At 52.7% G+C, this 18,384-nt stretch overlaps 1 protein-coding gene across 1 annotated transcript in view; it reads right to left on the bottom strand.

Annotated features, from left to right (window-relative positions):
* ZZEF1 (zinc finger ZZ-type and EF-hand domain containing 1) overlaps positions 1-18,384 on the bottom strand; it is a 1,733,356-nt gene that overhangs the window by 294,461 nt on the left and 1,420,511 nt on the right. Inside the window, exon 48 of the mRNA XM_086954803.1 lies at positions 12,300-12,659. Within this exon, the coding sequence (XP_086810929.1) occupies positions 12,300-12,659 (360 nt within the window). The remainder of the gene's footprint in view (positions 1-12,299; positions 12,660-18,384) is intronic.

Genomic DNA, 18,384 nt, shown 5'->3' with positions numbered 1-18,384 from the left:
TAGTATTAGATTCCTTACCTGAGAATAGATACCCCAGCAATACCAACCCCGGTGGTGGGTCTTCGAACCAATGATCACACCAGGAAGTCCTGGAGAAGGGAACGGCCGAAAAAGCCATCTTTCCGGACTTGGCTGTTCAGGCAGTAGTGTCTTGCGAGCGTGTGCAGCGAGGCCCACGTAGCTGCCTGACATGTCCTGCAAGGGGACTCCCCGACCCAGGGCAGTAGTAGCTGCCGTGGCCCGAGTGGGAGCCAAAGAGTAACAAGCTTTGATGCACAAGACGACCCATAGAGAAATGGTCTGTTTGTGCACCGCCTGTCCCTTCTTAGCGCCCACGTAACCAACAAAGAGTTGATCATCCACCCGGAACTGGCGAGTGCGGTCCAGATAGAATGAGAGCGCACGTTTTGGGTCCAGACGGTGGAGCCTCTCTTCTTCTTTCGAGGGATGCGGAAAGAAGGTGGGCAAGGTGACGGACTGCCCGATGTGGAAGGCTGTGACTACCTTGGGCAGGAAAGAGGGTCGCGTCCGCAACACAACTTTGTCCGGATGGACAGAAAGGAAAGGCGGTTGAGAAGAAAGAGCCTGGAGCTCACTCGCTCTCCTGGCAGATGTGATGGCAACCAGGAATGCAGTCTTAAGAGTAAGGAGGCACAGAGGACAGTTATGAAGTGGCTCGAAGGGAGCGCACATCAGGTAAGTCATAACAAGGTTCAAGTCCCACTGAGGCATCACGAAAGGAACAGGAGGGAACATATGAGTGATGCCCTTCAAAAACCTATTTACAACTGGGGACTTGAACAAAGAGGGCTGATCAGGGAGCCTTAAGAAGGCGGAAATGGCAGAGAGATAGCCCTTTGGAGTGCCCAGAGCAGAGCCCTGCTGGGCAAGAGAAAGAAGAAAGAGGAGAACCTCTGAAAGAGGGGCAGAAAGGGGATCCACAGCCTTTGCTGTGCACCATGCCACAAATTTGTTCCACCTGCAGGCGTATACCGATTTTGTGGAGGGACGCATGGCTGCCAGAATCACATTACAGACTTCAGGAGGCAAGTCAAATGGCCTCAACTGCCGCCGCTCAATCTCCACGCATGTAAGTGGAGACTGGACTGGTTCGGGTGGAGGACCGTCCCCTGCTGCTGCGTCAGAAGGTCCACCTGAAGAGGCAGACGAATTGGGGGATCGACAGACATGCTGAGTAGCTCGGGATACCAGTATCTTTGTGCCCAGTCCGGCGCCACAAGGATGACTTGGGCCCGGTCGCGTCTGATCTTCTTCAGCACTCTGAGCAGAAGTGGTATAGGCGGAAAGGCGTATAACAGACCGCAACTCCACTCGGGGCGAAAAGCGTCTCAGATCGAGTGCCACCTTGGAAATTTCAAAGTGCAGAACTAATGACATTGCACGCTCTCTTCTGTGGCGAATAGATCTAACCAAGGCTCTCCCCACTGCTGAAAGAGGCCTCGCGCCACGTCCGAGTTCAGACGCCATTCGTGATCCATCATGCTCCGACGGCTGAGTTCGTCCGCCCTGGCGTTCAGGCAACCTGCCAGGTGTTGAACCACCAGGGTCACGCCCTGATGTTCCAGCCACTGCCAGAGGCGAAGAGCCTCCTTGTTGTGAATGTATCTAGGACCCTAATTAGATATTCCCCATTTATGCCCTTATGTGGTTATAACAAATCATATCCTTATAAAGGCATAAGAATCATATCCATATTAAGTCATAGCCAATGCAGTCCAAATACGGCAAGGCTACACCCAATAGACTCCTAGAAAGTACAACGCGTTCTTAAACAAACCAAGCCTCCAGCAGCCCGGAAATTCCCCCTGCTTCTGTTTTGATTTGTCTTAGAACGACTGAGAGTCCTGAAAGAACTGCCAGTTCTTAGTGACGTCTTATGTCCAACCTTACGTCAAACTCGGCACCTTCCAGGTATAAATATACCAACATCTGCCTTAAGCAACACCAGGTGGTTTGGAGCAGATCGGACTATCTACTTGCCCGACGCCCTGCTGATACGAGTGCCGAAGGAAGCCGACCCTCCCTGCTGACGCATTGAGAGAGGCACTGTCTTTTCTCCTGCCGAGAAATCCAGCTCCAGTGTTTTCCGGTCACCCTTGCGGGTTTCTGGGAGATCGAGTCCTGAGAGAGAGATAACAAGACCTCCTTCATTCTATACCTAAGGTACGGAGCTGATTAGACCCATAGAGAATTCTTGATTCAGATTCTTGGCAAAAACTGTAACTCATCTACTCCTTCCCACGTACTAGGCTTAGGTTAGGTACACTGGGGTAGGCGTATCTTAGAAACACCAGTTCAGTACGTTTAGTCATTATTTTATCATTGTATGTATTTTATCCATTTTAGGTATCTTATGGCTTAGAAACCATATAAATGCTTTTACAGTATTATTTCATAATACTCCTTTTACTGTAGGCACTTTACTTTATGACAAGTATTGCAATTGTGGCAATTCATTTCTCTTGCATGAGAAAGAAGACTGCTCAATAAATAACCCTTTTATTGAAAACGCCTGTTTCTCTATTTCTCTGCATTTCTGGTGAAACGAAGCCTGCACGATTGACTGAGTAAAATAGCTATCTATTGTTTCCGCGACTCTGGGGATATTCCTTATTGCAGGGGGAACAAAGTTGTCATGTGATATGGTTGTCAGAAGCTAATCCCTTCTTGTCTATCCAGGAAAGTTAACGCCTTCTTGTTTATTCGAGAAAGTTTCTAGTGACCTCTGAGCTGGCTGGCACACACAATTAAGTCTAACATATTTAATAGTGCCCTAGTGGACCTCAGTCCTACCTCTAAACTATCGTTTATGTTATTCCAATGCGCAGAGCCTATTGGGAATATAGGAACTACACTACATCCTGGCATAGGGTCCACGACCCCACCCACCCTGTTTCTTGCAGTACCACATAGCGGTGGTGTTGTCCGTGAACACCTACACTACACTCCCTCGACAGAGGGGAGGAATGCCTTCAGTGCAAGCCGTATCGCCCGCAGCTCCAGAAGGTTGATGTGGAGCCGGGACTCCGCTGGAGACCAGAGGCCTCTGATCTCCGCCTGTCCCATGTGGCCCCCCAGCCCTGGAGGGACGCGTCCGTCACAACTACGTGCTCCGGTTGGGGTAGGGAGAGGGATCTGCCGCTGACCCAATCGTGGTCCGTGAACCACCACTGCAACTGTCTTGCAGTGCCCTCCGAGATCAAGACATGGTCGGACAAGTTGCCCTGATGCTGGGCCCACTGAAACTTCAGGTCCCACTGCAGAGCCCGCATCCGCCACCGGGCGTGATGCACCAGAAGGATGCAGGATGCCATCAGCCCCAGAAGCCGCAGCGTCAACCTGTCCGAGACTCAGGATACCGTCTGAAAGATCGGAATCAGAGCCTGAATATCCCGAACCCGCTGTTCCGAAGGATAAACCTGAAACTCCGCCGAGTCTAGAACCGCTCCGATGAAGAGGAGCTTCTGAGAGGGACACAGGTGTGACTTCGGCACATTGATGGAGAACCCTAGCAGGTGCAAGAGGTCGGCCGAAGTCTGGAGGTCGCTGACGACTGTCTGGGGCGAGCCCGCCTTCAACAACCAGTCGTCGAGGTAGGGGAAGACTGAAACCCCTAACCTGCGCAGATGAGCTGCGACTACCGCCATCACTTTCGTGAACACCCGTGGGGTGCTGGTAAGGCCGAAGGGGAGCACGGTAAACTGAAGGTGCTCGTGGCCTACCGTGAACCGCAGGTAGCGCCGGCAGGACGGGGATGTGAAAATATGCGTCCTGCAAGTCCAACGCTACCATCCAGTCTCCCGGGTCCAGGGCAGCTAAGACCTGAGCCAGAGTCAGCATCTTGAACTTCTCCTTCCGGAGGAAGCCGTTGACGTTCCTTAGGTCCAAGATAGGGCGTAGGCCCCCTTTGCCCTTCTTGGGAACTAGAAAGTAGTGGGAGTAACAACCACGTCCTACTTCTGGCCCAGGAACGCGCTCAATGGCCCCATTTGCCAGGAGGGCTGAAACTTCCTCTTGCAGAATTTGCAAGTGATCCCCCGACACGCGGTGGTACTGCGGTGGCATGGCTGGAGGGGTCGCCTCGAAGGGGAGGGAGTAGCCCCTTCGGACGATTTGCAGCACCCACCTGTCCGATGTGATGGTGCGCCAGTGGAGGAGGTGATGGCGAACCCTACCCCCACTGGCGTTAAATGGGCCTGAAAGCTCGGACTGGGGGTGGATGTGGACTGACCGCGCCGTTGTCCCCTGTTACCGCCGCGACGGTAACCACGTCCGCCACTGCGCTGAATGTTAGTCTGCGGCCCGTGGCTGGCAGGACGTGTGGGAGCACCCCTTCCGTGGCCACGAAAGGAGCGCTGGGCAGAAGATTGCGGACGCAGGCCGAGAGGCCCAAGGACTTGGCCGTAGCCCTGGAGTTCTTGTAGCATTCCAGCGCATGATCTCCCTTGCCACCAAAGAGGTGGCGGCATGTCCATAAGGGTGTTTTGGACATCGGCCGAAAAGCTGGCGGACGTCAGTCAGGCGTGGCGGCGAACAGCCACAAACGTGGAAATCGCTCTTCCTAGTGAGTCTGCGGTATCCAGTCCACATCGTATAGAGTATCGCGCTGCGTCTCTTCCCTCCGCGAGGGCTTGATCGAGTTTCGCCCAGGCTCCCTCCGGGCACTCAGGCAGCATGGCCGCAACCGTATCCCACAAAGAGTGGGTGTAACGACCCAAGAGGCGTGCGGTGTTGACCGACCGCAACCCCAAATAAAGGGAGGAGAACATCTTATTTAAGAAACTGTTCATACCTCTTGGATTCCCGATCAGGTGGTGCCAGTGGGAACGCGGATTGGGAAGTAGAGGCCTTGATAACCAGGCTCTCGAGGGTGGACAAGAAACTAGGGTCGCCGGGTGCCGGGCGGTGGCGCCTAGCGACGTTCCAATCTACAGGGGGAGCTGTAGTGGGCCTGGACCAAGTGCTTAACAGGACGTCTGTGAGAGCCTCATTAAACAGCAGTAGAGGTTCTGGGGAGCTTACCTGCGGTTTAAGGACCTCTGTGAGGATGTTAGACCTCACTGTTGCGACGGGGAGCTCAAGAGCCAAGGCCTTTCCTGCCCTCATCAGCACCACACTATAAGCAGCCCCCTCCTCCGTAGCCACTGTAGGAGGGGAGACAAAACCAGTGTCTGGGGAGGTATCTAGGCCCCTGGCTTCCCCTAGTTCCTGTGTCCTGTCCTGATATGACTGGCACTCACGTGCCAGGGGGTCCTCAGACGACCCCCCCCAGCCTCCCTCTTCATCCATGTCCTGAAATTCAGGGATAAAGGATGGATCCAGATCCTCGAAGAATTCCTCTTCGGCCGGTGCTGAATGCGGTGTCGAGCGACGCCGCTCCGACGCCGGATCCTGACCGAGGGGTGGACTAGGGACGGCGTTGTGCGGGGACGATGCCGGGGATGACACCCTAGGGGCCTACGCCGGCGGGGTCGTAAGGTCGACCAGCGGCGACCGGATCCAGAACCGGATCCGGTGGGGCCCTGCGGCGTCGGGACTGAAGTCGAAGCACCCAACCCACTTGGGCTCCCGGTCGAGGCCGCTTGGCACGAAGGCGCCGCGGAACCCGATGATGAGAGAGCGACCTCATGATCATGAGGAAGGCGTCGATCTCCTCCGGCGTCGCGTTCTGCCCAGGGACCGTCGGGTATGGAGCAGGCCGCGACGCCTGCGTCTCCGGCGAAGACGCGTGGGCGGTGTCAGCCGAACCCCCGGCCGCGTCGTGCGAGCGTCGGGGGGAGTCAGAGGAGCAATGTCGCCTCTTCGACTTCTTGTGCCTCTTACCTGAGGACTTGGAGCCCGACGAGTGGTGTCAACTCGCCGAGCTGTGATGACTCCAGGCCCGCGACCAGTCCCTCGACCTCCTTCCGGACCGGGACCTCGAGCGGCGCGGGCCGACTGCCCGAGCTCGAGGCGCTTACGGGACCGCTTCGCCTAGCCTTCAACGTCAAGGCCCGACAGTCGGGGCACGACTTGTCATCGTGGTTGGGCCCCAGGCAATGTAGGCACCGGCTATGGGGGTCGGTAACCGACATCAGTCGGTTGCAGTCGGCACAGGGCTTGAACCCGGGCATCCCTACCGGCACCGATGGATTGTAGACTCGAAACGGATCCAAAAAGGATTGAAAAACTTTAGTCAAAAAGTGACTAAAGGGTACCACTTTCTCCGGACCTGTGCTTGCTGGCGCGGAAAAAAGAAGAACTGACATAAGTTCGCGAGGGCGGCGTCTAAGTACTCCGACGACGTCATCCCGGCGCCAACGACGAGCGGCAGACGACGCCTACCAATGCGCAGAGGTACTGCTACGCAAAATTTTCTGGATCCAGTCTGACGCCTGGGGATATTCTAACATAAGGAATCTAATACTAACCTGTTTCTTTCAGATTGTAATTGTTTTGTGCAGTTTTGTAGCTCTTGAGCTCTTCACTAAATTATCAGATTCAGGAATTTCCCTGGCTGTCCTGAGAGAGGCGTTTCGGATTTTTTTAAAGAGCTCTTGTCTGGGAGGAGAGGGGAGCCTGCTTATTGCTGGATCCGACATGATGTTGCAGTGGCTGGTTGAATTGCTTTAAGAGGTGACAACAAAAGACCGCCGGTTGAACCATGTTGTTAGCTGTTCACACTCTCCCATAATCGTTGTGCTAATAGCATCACTCCATCTTAGACGTTTTTGGTTCTCGGAATAAACTTCTGTATGTGTAGAGTTGGCAGGATCGTAATGCTCCAAGTTCAAGGCGATGGTAGTGAGTGACCTGGGGGACAATGGTCGCTTTCAGGACATGTTTTGATGCTGTAGTTTTCTATGTATGGTAGCAGATCCAAGTTGCAGATAGAATAATCAATGTAGGTGCACTGGAGGCCATTTGTCCAAGTGCAGTTTGGAGGGGTGTCCTTTAGAAATTCCCCGTTCAGAATGATGAAGCCTGCACTGTAGGGTTGTAAGACCCAGTGTTCCCCTAGGCTACAGCATTTTTGATATGTGGGTTTTACCTGTGCCTTTAGTACGACTCCATTGTATAATGAGCATGTCTATATTTCTGTAATGACAAGTCGGCAGCTCTTGCGTTCCTCCAGAGCATTTGTCTAATTAACCTCTTCCGCTCCAAACAGGGCAATTTTATAGCATCTGACTAGAAAGTCCTCCCTGTCTGGCGCACCCGAACTCTGCATGTTTTTAGCTGCTGACATTGCTGACACTGATCCAGTGCAATGACATCATGAAGTCAGTCAGCCTGCACTCTGCCTTGTCACACATGTTCTCTGCATGTGGAACCAGCAACTTTGTTAGGCGAATGAGCCTACATGTTGACACACCTGCAACCCATAAGTCACTGAGGCAGTGAGCTCGCACCATGCATTAACGTACATCTCCTGTGACGCAGATGGCCCTCGGATGCCTGTGACCACCACGCATCCTGCTCCCCGTATGGTACAAATTATATTTTGAAGATGTAAATGTAAATGTAAATGTGTTGTATTTGTATAGCGCGAACAGTAACCCGTAAGCATCCCGGCGCTTGTACTCCTACCACAAGGGAACCCCTCCTGGCTTTTCCTTGTGAGGTGTCCACTCATTGGCATCCCATGGTGAAACGCATCCCATGGTGAAACTAGGCATCCCTTGTGTATCGGGGGCCGTTGTGGAGACTAAGCAAGCTATTGCCCAGAGTTGCAGCGTGGGGCCCATGCTTAGATTCGGCACTGAGGCGAGAATATCCGGTCAGAGGAATTTAAGCCCGATCCCGCCGAGGCGGGAATCGAACCCTGGTCCCTGGCCAGCGCTCTGCATCAAGGTCTGCCGCTCTAACCATTGAGCCACACTTCTTCATGACGCTGCATTCCTTATCTGCCTTCAATTTTATTTAAGTCATATAAGGACACAACCAGACCTGTGAATCTGAATCACTGCCACAGTCGTTTTCTTGAAGCGACATGAGGATCCAACCAGGCCAATCAGCCAGCAATCTGCATCACTGGTGCACCTTTCTTTCTTGCTAAATGAGAACCCAGTGTGGCCTGTGACCCACATCATGCCTTTGCTGTATCCACCAATCTGTGAATCTCTGCCTGACACTCACTGACATTTTGGCTTCCACTTCATCAAGAGAGTTCAGCTCTTTTTTCAGTGTAGCCAGCGACCTCAAACTGTTCGACAGCTCCAACTATCGCATGTCGAGTATTGTGGGCCTCGTTTCCTGCTTCTCTGAAGCGGTGTTGCAATGATTTCAGTAGTGGAGCCTGGCATAAAACCATACAAACAAAATAAAAACACTCCACGATCCGACTTTGTGCTTGGTCATTGCATTGGGATAAATGACCCTTGTAAAGTGCCCTGCAAGTACGCATAAAATAAAAGCAGCGAAGGACAGTATAGCTGAGATATTGTTTCAGAAGAATGTTAAATGTTATTACAACATTTTAAAGTTATGGTGCATTTTATTTTAAATATAGTTGTAAGTCATATCTTTCTCTAAAAGTATACTGCTGCTTGGACATTATATTTAATATGAATAATAGATGTGCTACCTGAACTGATGTCTATGGAGCAGGACCTCTGACCTCCTGGTCAAAGACCCAGCTCTACGCCCATGCAGCTCTGCTGACTGAGCCTCTGCGCCTGGCAGGGGTATGCATCTGCTGTCTTGTGGTATTTCTATTTTTGCCTTAAATCTTTTTTAGCTTATTTTCTAATCATCTTTTTGGCCCCCTGAGCCTCCTCTGCCTTCGTTCCTGTTTCCCGCGCTCCCCGCCTGTTTTTGCTGCTGCTGCCCCTGCAGCCCCTACCGTCTGCCGGTTTTCACGCTCCTACCTCCCAGCTGTACTTCCCTCCCCCTAATTAATGGTGGCCGCACGCCACTGGTGCCATAGGCAAGCCCGTCTGCGCCCGTCCGCGTCCCGCGCCAGTGACCCTGAATCTCCGGCCTCCCACCACTAAGACAGCGCTGCTGCCCTCCTCGCACTCAACCCCGGAAGGAATAACTGCCAACTGTCCATGCCCAAGGCCAGTTCTCCTATCGTCACTGCCGCCAGACCATCACCACCATCCGCACCCCCACGGTCACCGCCTCCTTGTCGGACGCCAATACCACTGAAGCCCTGGAGTGCGTCCTCCTCAACGTGCGTTCCCTACACAAACACGCCCTAGAGATCTGGGACCTCCTCAACACCCTCACGCCAGACATCGCCTTCTTCACAGAAACCAACCTGGACCAACGTTTCCTCCGCCCCTGACCTCGCCACTGCCATCCCTGACAGATACAAGATCCAGAGGATGGACCGCCTCAACCGCCCAGGAGGAGGACTCTGCATGACACACAAAAGCTCTCTCCAACTCTCCACCTCGAGTGACCCCTCCTCCACCACAGAACACCTTCACTTCCAGATCCAGATCAGCCCTAAAACCATGCTGCGTGGCACCCTGTAATACCGACCCCCATGACCTCGCGCTTCGTCCACCACAACCATCGCTGACCTCATCGCACCCCACCCCATCGCATCCATGGACTACATGCTCATCTGAGATCTGAACTTGCACCACGACAACCCCAGTGACACCAACTCCACCTTACTCGTGGAAAACCTCACCAACATTGGACTGAAACAGCTAGTCACTGCCTCTACCCGCAAGGCAGGACATGCCCTCAATCCTATTTTCGCAGGTGGGATCATGAGCTTCAGCCACACCAAGCAACCACCATGGACAGACCACCACTGCATACACTTCCTCGTCAACAAACCCACGCTGCCCAAACCTGCACCTCGCCCTCCACAAAATACTGGAGCAAAGTCACAGAGCAACAACTCAACTCTGCCCTCAACCGCAATGCCCCCACTACCTCTACCAACGCCAACCTCTGAGCCAAAGAACACCACAGATGGATCACCAACTGCGCAGACAAGCTCGCACCCCTATGCAAACCCGACAAATAGTGCTGCAGGAAGGCCGCCTGGTTCACTGCTGACCTCCAAGAATCCAGACACCTGCAGACGTCTCGAGAAGAACTGGAGAAACAGCAAAACCTCAGAAGATCGCACCGCCTACAAGAACGCCATGACGGAATACCACCAGCGCATCAGATCCACCAAAAGGACCTTCATCCAGAACAAGATCCTTGCCAAATCCAGCAATGCCAAAGAACTCTTCAGCATCATCCAGGAATTCACCAATCTCCCCGGCGAATCCACAGACATCACCTCCTCCCAGGCCCTCGATAACAAGCTCAGCTCCTACTTCCATCTAAAAATCAAGGGCCTCTACAACAACTTTAACGACCAGACACCTGAACCCGAAACCACTCCCTCCCCCAGCAGCGCTGGCCAGCCCACCATCTCCTACTGGACCCCAGTCACCACCGAAGACACTGCATGCCCATGAAAGGCATCCAGTCAGAAGCCCCCACAGACCCCTGCCACCGCACATCTTCCATAGAACCGCCGCCGACATTGCTCCGAGCCTGCGACGCACCAGCAACGTCACCTTCGAAACCAAGATCTTTGCTGACGATTGGAAATGTGTTGAAGTCAGACCCCTACTCAAGAAGCCATCAGCAGACCCCACAGGCCCCAGGAACTACCGGCCCATCTCCCTCCTCCCCTTCGCAGCCAAAGTTACAGAAAAGACCATCAACGCACAACAAACAAAATTATTCGAAGAAAACTCCATCCTTGACCCCTCCCAATATGGATTCCGCAGCAACCACAGCGCCGAGGCCGCTCTACTCGCCGCAACAAACTACATATGCACCCTCCTTGAGCAAGGACACACCGCAGCCCTGATCCTTCACGACCTCTCTGCAGCATTTGACACAGTCTCACCACACACTCACCACCAGAATCCACGATGCTGGCATACAGGAAACCGCCCTCGAATGGCTCAGCTCATTCCTCACCGGCATAGCCCAAAGAATCAGACTGCCGCCCTTCCTCTCCTTACCCACTGAAATCAACTGCGGAGTACCCGAAGGATCGTCACTCAGCCCCACGCTCTTCAACATCTACATGACCCCTCGCCACCATCGTCAGACAGCACGGACTCAGCATAGTATCCTACGCCAATGACAGCCAGCTCACCCTCTCCTTCACCATCACCACCAGACCCAACTTCAAGGAAGGAATGAAAGACATTGCATCTGGGATGAGTAGCAGCTGCCTCGAGCTCAACTCTGAGAAGACAGAGGTCCTTGTCCTCGGACGCTCCCCTCTGCATGGGACAACACCCGGTGGCTCACCGCCCTCAGCAGCCCCCCCACCCTTACGGACCACACCCGAAACCTCAGCATCGTACACGACGCCTCCTTCTCCATGGCCCAACAGGTCAACGCCGTCACCTCCACCTGCTTCAACACTCTCCGCATCCTCCGTAACACCTTCAAATGGATCCCCCCCGAATCAAGGAAGACCGTCACCCACGCACTCATAACCTGCAGACTGGACTATGGAAACGCTCTCTATGCCGGGATCCACAAGTCTCTGCTCCGCAAACTCCAGACCATACAGTACACCGCAGCCAGACCCATCCTCTGCATCCCTCGACATGAACACAGCACCCAACACCTGCGTAACCTCCACTGGCTCCCCGTTGAGAAGAGAGTAACTTTCAGGATACTCACCCATGCCTACAAATACCTCCACAATACCGGACCTCAATATCTGAGCAACAGAATCTCCTTCCATATACCCAAGAGGAACCTCCGATCCGGAGACCTCGCCCTCGTCGAATTCCCGCACATCTGCAGAGCAAGAACAGGTGGAAGAATCTTTTCCTACATCGTGGGCAAGACCTGGAAGGAGCTGCCGATCATCATCTTCAGGAAGACCCTGAAGACCTGGGTATTCGACTCACCGGAGCTGCACCCCCATCTCCCAGTACCCTGAGACCCTCACGGGTGAGTAGCGCACTTAATAATTCACTGATTAATTGATGTCTATCCACACTACCCTCCAAGAGTAAGTCTTCGATGTTTGCCATTCCACACAGTAGCATTTCAGTGAGCTTGCAGCAGTACTAGGTGTGTGCGTTATGGAACAGTGAGTAGTAAACGGTGGCATGTCTGGCAATGGACACTTCTTTGGAGAGTAACAGTAGAAGTAAGCAGAGAAGACCAGTGTTGAATTCAAGAGGTGACAGACGCTGGTCCATGCCATGTAAGTAAATACAACATTTTAAGTAATTAAAACCAGTTATTTAACACTTCTCAATTTTTCACGAGGTTAATAAAGGCATAGGCAGAAATTATACCTTCTCCCACATCTGTTTCTCTTCCAGCTGCACAATCATGTCCAAAATGTACGTCATGTGGGCAGGACCACTGAGTTCGAGAGTCTCCTCATTCACTGGCAGACCATCAGGCCATTCAGCCAACACTGATGCGAGGACATGTCTGGCGTAAAGGACAGCAGTGGCCTCGTTCACACGATACAAATAATCGCGCACCGCTTTTTTACTCCTGGAATCCAGTTCCTTGTGCAGGAGTACAGAGCTCTTCGTGCGGCGTTGCTTGGCATAGCTCAGCTGGAGATCACTCTCTGTGTGTGTGATCAGTTTCTGGGTCACCACATTGGTTTCTTCTGTTGCTTTATCGCACTGCACCGACTTTGACTGCAAGAAAAAAAAAATGTATTGAGAAATCACAAGCCTTCAATGACTTGTAAAGCAGCATGCTCTCTAATGTAACCAAGAATTTATCGGAGTTGTTTCACTAAATCTAAAGGACTGTTCACGTGTTCATAAGCCCACCACCTTCAGCAATCATAACAATAAGATTCTCCTCAAGAAACAATGTTCAAACCTGAAATTTGTAACTCATTACATAAAAATAACATGTTTATATATGTGTAGATTTGTGGCTTCATTGTTTGAAATGGAACCTGGAGTTCCAACTGTGCCAGGTGATGCTTTTGTTGCATAACATTTAGTTTTAAATTGATGCACCGACTTAATTTTGGTAGAATTGTTTTTTGTTCAGCATTAAATCAGTATTGCTGTTTTTGTTCAAGTATGAATAATTAGTAATAATCTAAAAACCTAAGGTCGCCCTCTCTCCGTTTTCCCTGTCCACTGCACAAGCCTTCGTATACTTTTTATGACAATGTCAGTTATGGACCACATGCTGTTGTGTTCTTTGTAAGGGTCCCTTTCTGTGACTTATACAAATATGCATTATTTTTTCTTTTTTGTAGTGCAGTTATTCTCCCTGAACTTTTTATCTTTTAAAGTGTCTTTCTTTCCCTCTTTTCTTTCCTTCACCAATCACTTCCCTTAAGTAGTCTGATTCCTTTGAGCTCTTGTGCCCTCAGTGTTCACTTCCTTAACCTCACCCTTCTCTCTCACCTCCCTAACCCCTCTGCAGGCAGTGTAGGTTCTGTGAAGGATCATGAGCGTGATTTAAAAAGAAAAAAAATTAAGGTGGATTGTATAAACAAAGACATGAATAAAATTACCGTTTAGCAACATTTACTACACCAAAATTGTTTCGAAAGTAAACAGTATGGCACACTAATCACTCAACCTAGTCATCTAATCCTCTCCATTTCCACTTGAATGATTCCTCGGCAAGAGGGCTGTTCGCTTGCACCAACTAACACCTTTGCACCAACAACACACCAGTATTTAGCTAATATACGAACACTTTACTTACATTAGGTAAAGATCTTTCTGATGGATAAACTACCTGCAGATTCAAAAACTTTGTCATTCCCTCCTGGTGCTAGACTGAGGCTAGAAACTTTGCGACAGCCAATAGGTGGCAGCACAACTCTGCCTCAGCTCCAGATACCACAGCAGACATGACATCAAAAAGTCAGGCAAGGATCTGCCCTGATCTGTTTTTTTACCATGCCCTAAGAGGTGGGGACGCACAAGTTACTACTTGTGTAACGATATATCTGTAAGAGACATTAGTTAGTGATAGATTCCTTACCTTAGAATATCCCCAGGTGTCAGACTGGATCCGGAAAATTTTAGTAGCAAAACCACTGCGCGCCGGCAGGCCTCGTCCGCGGCTCCGCGGTCGTCGTCGGCGTCGTTCGCGCCGAAATGACGTCGTCGGAGTACTTAGACGCCGCCCATGCGCGCTGACGTCAGTTCTTCTTTTTCCGCGCCAGCTAGCGCAGATCCGGAGAAGCTCTACCCCTTAGTCTTTTATGACTAAACTTTTAGATCTTTTTGATCATCTCTCTAACTCGAGTCTTCGACTCCAACGGTGCCGGGTTCGCACAATGGGGAGGATGGGTGGGTCGGTAAGGAATCTATAACTAACTAATATCTCTTACAGATATATCGTTAGACAAGTAGTAACTTGTGCATCTGAAAGAGACACGTTAGTGATAGATTCCTTACCTTAGAATAGATACCCCAGCAATACCAACCCCGGTGGTGGGTCTGCGAACCAATAATCACACCAGAAAGTCCTGGAGGACGGAACAGCCAAAGAAGCCATCCCTCCGGACTTGGCTGCCCAGGCAGTAGTGTCTTGCGAACGGGTGCAGCGAGGCCCACGCAGCTGCCTGACAAATGTCCTGCAAGGGGACTCCTCAGCCCAGTCGCCGTGGCCCTTCAGCCCAACAGGAGGTTCATTTTTAGCCAAAGAGTAACACGCTTGGATGCACAACACGATCCACCGAGAGATGGTCCGCTTGTGCACCGCCCGTCCTTTCTTAGCGCCCATGTAGCCAACAAAGAGTTGGTCATCCACCCGGAACTGGCGTGTGCGATTCAGATAGTAAGAGAGCGCACGTTTTGGGTCCAGACGGTGGAGCCTCTCTTCCTCTTTCGAGGGATGCGGAGGCGGAAATAAGGTGGGCAAGGTGATGGACTGCCCGATGTGGAAGGCTGTGACTACCTTGGGCAGGAAAGAGGGTTTTGTCCGCAACACAACCTTGTCTGGATGGACAGAAAGGAAAGGAGGTTTAGAGGAAAGAGCCTGGAGCTCACTCACTCTCCTGGCAGAGGTGATGGCAACCAGGTAAGCAGTCTTAAGTGTAAGAAGACGGAGACGACAGTTATGAAGCGGTTTAAAGGGAGCGCACATCAAGAAAGTTAAAACCAGGTTCAAGTCCCACTGGGGCATCACGAAAGGAACAGGAGGGAACATATGAGTGATGCCCTTTAAGAATCTGTTTACAATGGGGGACTTGAACAAAGAAGGCTTATCAGGTAGCCTTAGGAAGGCAGAAAGGGCAGAAAGGTAGCCCTTGATAGTGCCCAGAGCAGAGCCCTGCTGGGCAAGAGAAAGAAGGAAGATGAGAACCTCAGAAAGAGGGACATTGACAGGATCCACAGCCTTTGCTGTGCACCATACCACAAATCTGTTCCACTTGCAGGCGTATACCGACTATGTGGAGGGACACCTGGCTGCCAGAATCACAGTACAGACTTCAGGAGGCAAGTCAAATGGCCTCAACTGTCGCCGCTCAATCTCCAAGCATGGAGGTGGAGACTGGACATGTTCGGGTGGAGGACCGACCCCTGCTGCTGCGACAGAAGGTCCTCCTGAAGAGGCAGATGAACCGGGGGATCTACTGACATACTGAGTAGTCCGGAGCCACAAGGATGACTTGGGCCCGGTCGCGCCAGATTTTCTTCAGCACTCTGGGCAGAAGTGTCATAGGCAGAAAGGCGTACAACAGACCGCAACTCCACTCGTGACGAAAAGTGTCCCCGAGCGAGTGCCGCCTTGGAAATTCCAACGTGCAGAACTGATGACATTGCGCGTTCTCTTCGGTGGCGAATAGATCTAACCAAGGCTCTCCCCACTGCAGAAAGAGGCCTTGCCCCACGTCCAAGTTCAGACGCCATTCGTGATCCATCATGCACCTTCGGCTGAGCTCGTCTGCCCTGGCGTTCAGAGAACCTGCCAGGTGTTGAACCACCAGGGTCACGCCCTGATGTTCCAGCCACTGCCAGAGGCGCAGAGCCTCCTGGCAGAGGGTCCACGGCCCCACCCCGCCCTGTTTGTTGCAGTACCACATGGCGGTGGTGTTGTCCGTGAACACCTGCACTACACTCCCCCGGACAGAGGGGAGGAATGCCTTCAGTGCTAGACGAATCGGGACTCCGCCGGATACCAGAGGCCTCTGATCTCCGCCTCTCCCATGTGGCCTCCCCAGCCCTGGAGGGACGCGTCCGTCACAACTACGTGCTCCGGTTGGGGAAGGGAGAGGGATCTGCCGCTGACCCAATCGCGGTCCGTGAGCCACCACTGCAGTTGTCTCGCAGTGCCCTCCGAGATCATGACATGGTCGGACAGGTTGCCCTGATGCTGGGCCCACTGAAACTTCAGGTCCCACTGCAGAGCCCGTATCCGCCACCTGGTGTGATGCACCAGAAGGATGCAGGAGGCCATCAGCCCCAGAAGCCGCAGCGTCAACTTGACCGAGACCCGGGATAAAGGCTGAAAGATTGGGATCAGAGCCTGAATATCACGGACCCGCTGTTCGGGAGGATAAACCCGAAACTGCGCCGAGTCGAAGACCGCTCCGATGAAGAGGAGCTTCTGAGAGGGGCACAGGTGTGACTTTGGCACATTGATGGAAAACCCCAGCTGGTGCAGGAGGTCCGCCGTTGTCTGGAGGTGGCTGACGACTGTCTGGGGCGAGCCCGCCTTCAACAATCAGTTGTCTAGGTAGGGGAAGACTGAAACCCCTAACCTGCGCAGATGAGCTGCGACCACTGCCATCACTTTCGTGAACACCCATGGGGCGCTGGTAAGGCCGAAGGGGAGCACGGTAAACTGAAAGTGCTCGTGGCCTACCGTGAACCGCTGGTAATGCCGGTTGGGTGGCAGGACGGGGATGTGGAAATAAGAGTCCTGCAAGTCCAATGCTACCATCCAGTCTCCTGGGTCCAGGGCAGCTAAGACCTGAGCCAATGTCAGCATTTTGAACTTCTCCTTCTGGAGGAAGCCGTAGACGTTCCGTAGGTCGAAGATAGGGCACAGGCCCCCATTGCCCTTCTTGGGTACCAGGAAGTAGTGGAAGTAACAACCACACCCTACTTCTGGCCCAGGAACGCGCTTGATGGCCCCCTTGGCTAAGAGGCCCGTAACTTCTTCTTGCAGAAGTTGCAAGTGATCCCCCGACAATCTGTGGTATTGCGGTGGCATGGCTGGAGGGGTCGTCTCGAAGAGGAGGGAGTAGCCCCTTCGGACGATTTGCAGCACCCATATGTCCGACGTGACAGTGCGCCACTGAAAGTGGTGATGGCGAACCCTGCCCCCCACTGGCGTCACATGGGCCTGAAAGCACGGACTAGGAGGGTTTTAAGGCGGATGCTGCAGGGGAAGGTGTGGACTGGCCTCGCCGTTGTCCCTGACCGCCGCCACAGCGGTTTCCATAGCCGCCACCACTCTGTGTATTAGTCTGCGGTGCGTGGCTGGCAGCACGTGTGGGAGCGCCCCTTCCTTCACCACGAAAGGAGCGAAAGGCACCCGTTTGCTGGCGTGGGGCTGAGAGGCCCAAGGACTTGGCTGTAGCCCTGGAGTCCTTAAAACGCTCAAGCGCATGGTCTGCCTTGTCGCCAAAGAGGCAACGGGCATCAAACGGCATGACCAGAAGGGTGACCTGGACATCAACCGAAAAGTTGGCGTTCCTCAACCAGGCGTGGCCTCCAACTGCCAACGTCGTTGCCATCGCTCTGCCCAGTGAGTCTGTGGTATCCAGCCCACACCGGATGGAATAGCGTGCCGCATCTCGACCCTCCGCAAGGGCTTGGGCGAGTTTAGTCCGGGCCTCCTCCGTACATTGTGGCAGCACGTCCGCGACTGTGTCCCACAGAGTGTGGGTGTAGCGGCACAAGAGGCAAGCGGTATTGACTGACCGCCGTCCCAAACTCAGGAACGAGAACACCTTCTTACCGAATTGCTCGTACCTCTTGGATTCCCGATTGGGCGGAGCCGTCGGGAATGCGGTCTGGGAAGTAGAGGCCTGGATAACCAGGCTCTCGGGGGTGGAGTGGGTGGACAAGAAGTAAGGGTCGCCCGGAGCCGGGCATTAGCATCTGGCCACGTTCCTATCTACAGGCTGACCTACTACCATACTCTCTATGCAGCACCCACTGACAGGGCTAGAGCCTTCACAAGGGCATACCCCTGGGATGAACCTTGAATTTACCATACTGCTGATGAAATTGACATGCTAGGAAGCCCAGGCCGAAAGATCAGGCAGTGGCCCATCCATGTTTAAGACATTCTAGAGCTGACCAGGCCATTTCTCCAAAAAGACGAACGCTGTCAATTGGAGGGTCCATCTGGGACAACACAAAAACATTTTACATACATTAGCTTTCACATTTAAAGAAAAAAATGGCACCTGGAGATAAGTGTGTA

This window comes from Lissotriton vulgaris, chromosome 2_1 (genome assembly GCF_964263255.1).
Source record: "Lissotriton vulgaris chromosome 2_1, aLisVul1.2, whole genome shotgun sequence".
In the NCBI taxonomy this organism is placed as follows: domain Eukaryota; kingdom Metazoa; phylum Chordata; class Amphibia; order Caudata; family Salamandridae; genus Lissotriton; species Lissotriton vulgaris.
Note: the sequence above shows the minus strand (reverse complement) of the source record. Positions and strands in the feature narration are given on the sequence as shown.